At 37.3% G+C, this 7094-nt stretch overlaps 1 protein-coding gene across 1 annotated transcript in view; it reads left to right on the forward strand.

The window, feature by feature from the left end:
- LOC133557053 (relaxin-3 receptor 1-like) overlaps window positions 1–209 on the forward strand; it is a 1209-nt gene extending 1000 nt beyond the window's left edge. Inside the window, exon 1 of the mRNA XM_061907324.1 lies at window positions 1–209. This exon is cut by the window's left edge and continues 1000 nt beyond it. Coding sequence (XP_061763308.1) covers window positions 1–209 — 209 coding nt within the window.
- Window positions 210–7094: the final 6885 nt, after the last annotated feature.

Here is a 7094-nt window from a genome sequence, read left to right on the forward strand (position 1 = left end):
GCAAGGAGTACCGGGCGGCTCTTCGCAACGTCTTCTTCAAGCTGAGCCTGGCCGTCATGTCCAAGATGCCCTACGCCGCCAACGAGGGGTCGGAACCAGCCGGACAACTGTCCATTCCTCTCAGCAACGTGCCAAGTCGGACCAGCCAGTCGGACTCCAGAAGATACGTGCCACTGTCAACGCTCCCCACGGTCGTCTCCACCGTATAAAAATGTTTAAAACGAGTTCTTTAAGACATTTAACACAAACGCACTAATTCCCCACCACTGTGCCGCAACACTTAATTAGTCATGTAATCATGATTTACTTTACCGCCTGAGAGCCATCGTCCACCACAGTGGACATTTGTTTTTTGAATATCATGACTATTTTTTCCGCAATTTGTAACTGTAGACATTTGTTTTTAGTCCATTTCTTTAGTCACGGTTGCACATTTTTGGAGAAAATAGAATTGGATTGTAAAACTTAGATTTCCACCACAGTGGACATTTGTGTTTTGAATAACATGGTTATTTTTTCCGCAATATGTAACTGTAGACATTTGTTTTTAGTCCATTTCTTTAGTCAGGGTTGAACATTTTTGGGGAAAATAGAATTGGATTGTAAAACTTAGAGGTGGACATTTACGTTTTGAATAACATGGTTATTTTTTCCGCAATTTGTAACTGTAGACATTTGTTTTTAGTCCATTTCTTTAGTCAGGGTTGAACATTTTTGGGGAAAACAGAATTGGATTGTAAAACTTTGATGTCTACTGCTGTGGTCATCAAAGTTTTGAACAACATAGCTATTTTTCCCACAGTGTGTAACCGTAGACATTTGTTTTTTGTATATTTGGGGGAAATGCGGACATCCACTAATTTGTTTTTAGTCCATTTCTTTAGTTAGGGTCGCAACTTTTTAAGTAAAATAGCATTGTATTGTAAAACTTTGATGTCGACTGCAGTGGACTTTGTGTTTAGAATAACATAGCTATTATTTCCGCAATTTGTAACCGTAGACATTGTTTTTAGTCCATTTCTTTAGTCAGGTTACACATTTTGGGGGGATACTTGCATTGTTATATAAAATGTAGATGTCCATTTCAGTGGACATTTGTGTTTTGAATAACAACTGTAGAAATATGTTTTTAGTCATATTTCAGTGGATATTTGTGTTTTGAGTAACATGGCTATTTTTTTCCACAACATGTCACTGTAGACATTTGTTTTTAGTCCATTTTTGCAGTCATTTTAGGGGGGGGGGAATTGCATTGTTATATATAAAGCAGATGTCCACTGCAGTGGACTTTTGTGTTTTGAATAACAGTAGAAATGGGTTTTTAGTCCATTTCTTTGGTCAGGGTTTCACATTTTTGGGGAAAATATAGCACTGGATTGTAAAACGATGTCCACTGCAGTGGGCTTTTGTGTTTTGAAAAACAGCAATTTTTTCCGCAATTTGTAACGGTAGACATTTGTTTTTAGTCCATTTCTTTAGTAAGGGTTTCACATTTTGCAAAAAAAAGATAGATCCCTGTTATGCAACATTCATAGTTTCGATACCACAAGTTCTAATGGTGTAAATTAGTTTTTGGTCCATTTTTTCTCACAGTTCCACATTCTGGGGGGAAAATCTTCCTGAAAATATCCCAAAACTTAGATGTCTTTTGCAGTGGACATGTTTTTTGAATAACAGCTATTTTTTTCCACAATTTGTAACCGTAGACATTTGTTTTTGGTGCATTTCTTTAGTCAGGGTTACACATTTTGGGGGGGAAATTATAAAGTTATATAAAAGGCGGATGCCAACTGTGTTTTGAATAACAGTTGACATTTGTTTTTAGTCAATTTCTTTAGTCACCGTTGCACATTTATGGGGAACATAGCAACGGATTGTAAAACTTTGATGTCCACTGCAGCTATTTTTTCCGCAATTTGTAACCGTAGACATTTATTTTTTTGTATATTTCTTTTGTCAGAGTTACGCTTTTTTTTGTTATATGAAACACAAATGTCCAGTGCGATGGACATTTGTGTTTTGAATAACAGTAGACATTGTTTTTGGTGCATTTCTTTAGTCAGAATTTCAAATTTTTTAGGAAAAGATTACCCTGTTACATTTGTATTTTCAATAACACAAGTTCTAACGGTGTAAATTTGTTTTTGGTCCATTTTTTTTGTCACAGTTCCATATTTTGGGGGAAATAGCCCTGTTATGCAAAACTTAGATGTCAACTGCAGTGGACATGTGTTTTAAATAACAGCTATTTTGTCTGCAATTTGTAACCGTGGAATTTTGTGTTTTTAATGACACACATTGATTGTTTTTCAAAATGCGGATGTCCACTGTAGTGGACATTTGCAGAATAATTACTGCTATTTCTCTCTTGCCCCCCCCCTCCACTAAATGTGTAACTCTAACAAAATAAATAGGCCAAAACTAATGTAAACGGTTACAAGTTGTGGGGAAAATTGTCATTTTATTAAAAAACTAATATAATTTTGTCATGTGTAACTCTGACAAAAGACATGGACTAAAAATGTCCACTAGTTACATGTTTAGGTAGGAAAATAGCCCTTTCATGCTAAAGTCAAATGTTCTGTGAGGTTTAAATGCATCGGCCTTTCCAAGATGTCCCAGGTTCTAAACCAAAGGCCATGGGCTGAGCCAGGAAAGGTGGTGCACTTCCAACTACAACTTAGGTTTCTCCAAAAATAGCTTTATTTGTAAAAAAAAAAAAGGCTTTTTCCCAACAGTCCATGCAAGGTTAACAAAAACAACTTTAAAGGCCTACTGAAACCCACTACTACCCACCACGCAGTCTGATAGTTTATATATCAATGATGAAATATTAACATTGCAACACATGCCAATACGGCCTTTTTAGTTTACTACATTGCAATTTTAATTTTTGCGCGATGTATCCTGTTGAAAACGTCGTGTATGATGACGCGTGCGTTTGACGTCACCAGTTGTAGCGGACATTTTTTTCCAGCCCGATCCAAGCTATAAGTAGTCTGCTTCAATCACATACTTACACAGTATTCTGGACATCTGTTTTGCTGAATCTTTTGCAATTTGTTCAATTAATAATGGAGAAGTCAAAGTAGAAAGATGTAGGTGGGAAGCGATGTATTGCAGCTGCCTTTAGCCACACAAACACAGCCGGTGTTTCTTTGTTTAAAATTCCCTAAGGTGAAGCTTAACTATGGAACAGAGCGGTCAAGCGCACATGGATCCAGACTACATGTCAACCGGCAGGTTTCGGTAAGAAAATTTGGGTAATAATTCGGCTCTTACCGTAGACATGAGGGGAGCTTGTATCCTCCTGCAGCTGCGTGGCTTCCCTCAGAGACACTGGCGGTCACCACACCCGTGGCCATACCTCTCCGACTTTCAGGTACCATATAATCTCACTAAAACACTAGTAACACAATAAGCAGATAAGGGATTTTCCAGAATTATCCTAGTAAATGTGTCTAATAACATCTAAATCGCTCCCACTGCCCTCGCCTTTTTTTTTCTCTAGTCCTTCACTCTCACTATCCTCATCCACGAATCTTTCATCCTCACTCAAATTAATAGAGAAATTGTCACTTTCTCGGTCCTAATCGCTCTAGCTGCTGGTGTCCGTTATTTTATACAATGTGTGGATGTGAGGAGCTTTACAACCAGTGATGTCACGCGCAGATTGTCTGCTACTTCCGGTACAGGCAAGGATTTTTTATTAGCGACCAAAAGTTGCGAACTTTATCGTCAATGGTCTCTACTAAATCCTTTCAGCAAAAATATGGCAATATCGTGAAATGATCAAGTATGACGGATAGAATGGACCTGCTATCCCCGTTTAAATAAGAAAATCTCATTTCAGTAGGCCTTAAAGCTATAAACAAAACTAAGAATCAAGTGTTGCGCAAGAAGTGGTCAAAAACTGGGGAAATAGCAAAATTCAAATGTCCACAGTAGTGGACATGTTATGTGAATAACATTTATTTGGGGTCACGCCCCTGTTAAATATCCAGAGGGGACATTTGACTTTTTAAAATACTATTTTTAATAATATTCTTAGTCTGTTTTGTTTTTTTGTCAGTTACATGTTTTGGTGGGAAAATAACTAACTGTAAATGTAACTGTCCCGTGAGGTGGACATTTGTCTTCATAATAACAATTTGTAACGGTAGACATTTGGTTTTTGTTTAGTTTCTTGGTCATTTTCCTTTGGGGACAGTGAAGCCCTGCAAAACTCAAATGTCCACTCAAGTGGACACGAGATCCCAGGAGGAGATTGTGTCTGTTTTAAATGTTTCCAAGTTTATTTTCTGAAATTCTTACAGTTTTAGAGTGGTTATGACAATTTGTGCTTTTTAGACGTACAATATGTAACATATCCAGGTTTTCTCTGTCCACTGACAGCTAAAATACTATCAAATATGAATATGACGTGTTGAAGTACGTGGTATTGCAGCAAATAGGAAAAATGTGTTCCTGTGTTTAAAATGTTGCCACTTTGTTACCAGGCAAGTGCAGCCAACAACGTCGCATTAATGCAGAGTACTAGCGTCCACTGTAGTGGACATTTGTGTTTTGAATATCACGGCTATGCAAAACTCAATTGTCCACCGTTTGGATATTTGAGTTTTCAATAGCACACCTTGTGACAGTTGACAATTGTTGTTGGTTTAATTGTGTTAGAGCTACATGTTTTAGGGTAAACAAATGCTATTTTATTCCTTTATTTCGTTTTAAATCTGTGGAAATGTGTTTTATGATCGATTTGTTTTGTCAAATGTCCACTGTCGTGTACTATATGTAATGTTCATTGCAGTGGACATGTGTGTTTCGAGCAACACAGCTATTTTTTTAGCAATTTTCAATTGTGGACATTTATTTGTGTTTTCAATAACACAATTTGTAACTGTAGACATTTGTGTTTTGGTACATTTCTTTGGTCAGAATTACACGTTTGGGGAAAGAAACGACCCTGTGATTGAAAACTCAAATGTCAACTGTATGTATGTATGTATCCTTTTGAGAACCAGTGTCCACTACAGTGGACATTTGTGTTTTGAATAACACCCTTTGAAATAGTGACCATTTTTAATAATAAATGACAACTTAAATGTCCACTGTCGTGTAGTTTCATGTAAAGTACTCAACATGTGTGTTTTGAACAACACAGGTATTTTTCCACAATTAATAACTGTAGACATTTGTGTTTCTGGTCCATTTCTTTTTTCAGAATTAAACGTTTGGGGAAAGAAACAGCAATTACAGCCCTCATATTGACAACTCTGCAGTGTAGTACATGTAATGTCCATTGCAGTGGACATTTGTGTTTTGAATAACACGGCTATATATTTCTGCAATTTGGACAATTGTGTTTTCACTATAGAGTGGCTATTTGTTTTTGGTGCATTTCTTTTGTCAGAATTAGTGATGTCCCAATACCAATATTTTGGTACCGGTATCAAAATGTATTTCGATACTTTTCGGTACTTTGATACTTTTCTAAATAAAGGGGACCACAAAAAATGTCATCATCGGCTTTATTTTAACTAAAAATCTTGCGGTACATTAAATATATGTTCCTTATTGCAAGTTTGTCCTTGAATAAAATAGTGAACATGCAAGAAAACTTGTTTGGAAGTAAGTAAGCAAACAAATTGAGCTGCTGACATATGCAGTGACATATCGTGTCATTTTCTATGTACACTTCTGTAAAAATTTAATAATCACTTATTCTTCTGTTTGATACTTTACATGAGTTTTGGATGATACCACAAATTTAGGTATCAATCCGGTACCATGTCGTTACAGGATCATACATTGGTCATATTCAAAGTCCTCATGTGTCAAGGGACATATTTCCTGAGTTTAAAAGCATAATATACATTTTTTTTAAAACAAAAAATTTTTTTGCGATGCTAAAAAACATTGATGTAATCATAGTAGTATCGACTAGATACGCTCTTGTACTTGGTATCATTACAGTGGATGTCAGGTTTGGATCCACCAATGGCGTTTGTTTACATTTTGACGGCGGGAAGCTACGTTGTGTAGTGAAGCATCTTTAGCTATTCCTTGTCCTGCAGGGATGATACTTGTAAGAAACTTACTTCATTTGTTGCTATGGAGACAAGGACTGGTGATGTAAAAAATAAATAAATAAATAAAATAAAATAAAAAGTGACGGCTCCGGGCGGCGGCAGTGGGAGCGTTTCAGATGTAATTAGACACATTTATTAGGATAATTTGGGAAGATCCCTTATCTGCTTATTGTTTTAATAGTGTTTTAGTGAGATTTTAAAGATTGTAAAGACATACCTGGAGGTCGGGTGGCTGCGGTGAACACGCAGTGTCTCAGAGAAAAGCCGAGGACCCAAGCTCACAGCTGCCTTTTAAACAGCTACTGCAGGACGACGAATAATCCAATGATGTCTCCGGTAAGATATACATATCACAATTTTCCCATCCAAAAACATGTTGGTTGACGTAGAGAAAACATGTTCGCTTGACCGCTCTGCTTTACAACAAACAAAGAAACACCGGCTGTGTCTCGGTGATAAAGACAGCTGCAATACCCCGCTTTCCACCAACAGCTTTGTTCTTTATAGACTCCATTATTAATTGAAAAAATTGAAAATATTCAGCAACACAGATGTCCAAATTACTGTGTAATTATGCGATGAAAAGAGACGACTTTTAGCTGTAACTGATGCTGAGCTAATATTTCCTGACAGTCCGTGACGTCACGCGCACGCGTCATCATTCCGCGACGTTTTCAACAAGAAACTCCGCGGGAAATTTAAAATTGTAATTTAGTAAACTAAACCGGCCGTATTGGCATGTGTTGCAATGTTAATATTTCATCATTGATATATAAACTATCAGACTGCGTGGTTGGTAGTAGTGGGTTTCAGTAGGCCTTTAAGCAAAAAATGCGTCCCTCTCCCTTTTCTGTCTACACACCTCGTCTGCTTGTAAGTACTCTGTGGTTGTGTGCTGCCGAACATGCTCTTCTGCTCGTAAACCAGCAATGAAACGACGTGACGATGGCAGGGGCGCCGGGTGGTGGGGACGTTTACCTTTTAGAGGCACTATAGTACCGAATA

Source organism: Nerophis ophidion, linkage group LG08 (assembly GCF_033978795.1).
Source record: "Nerophis ophidion isolate RoL-2023_Sa linkage group LG08, RoL_Noph_v1.0, whole genome shotgun sequence".
In the NCBI taxonomy this organism is placed as follows: Eukaryota; Metazoa; Chordata; class Actinopteri; order Syngnathiformes; family Syngnathidae; genus Nerophis; species Nerophis ophidion.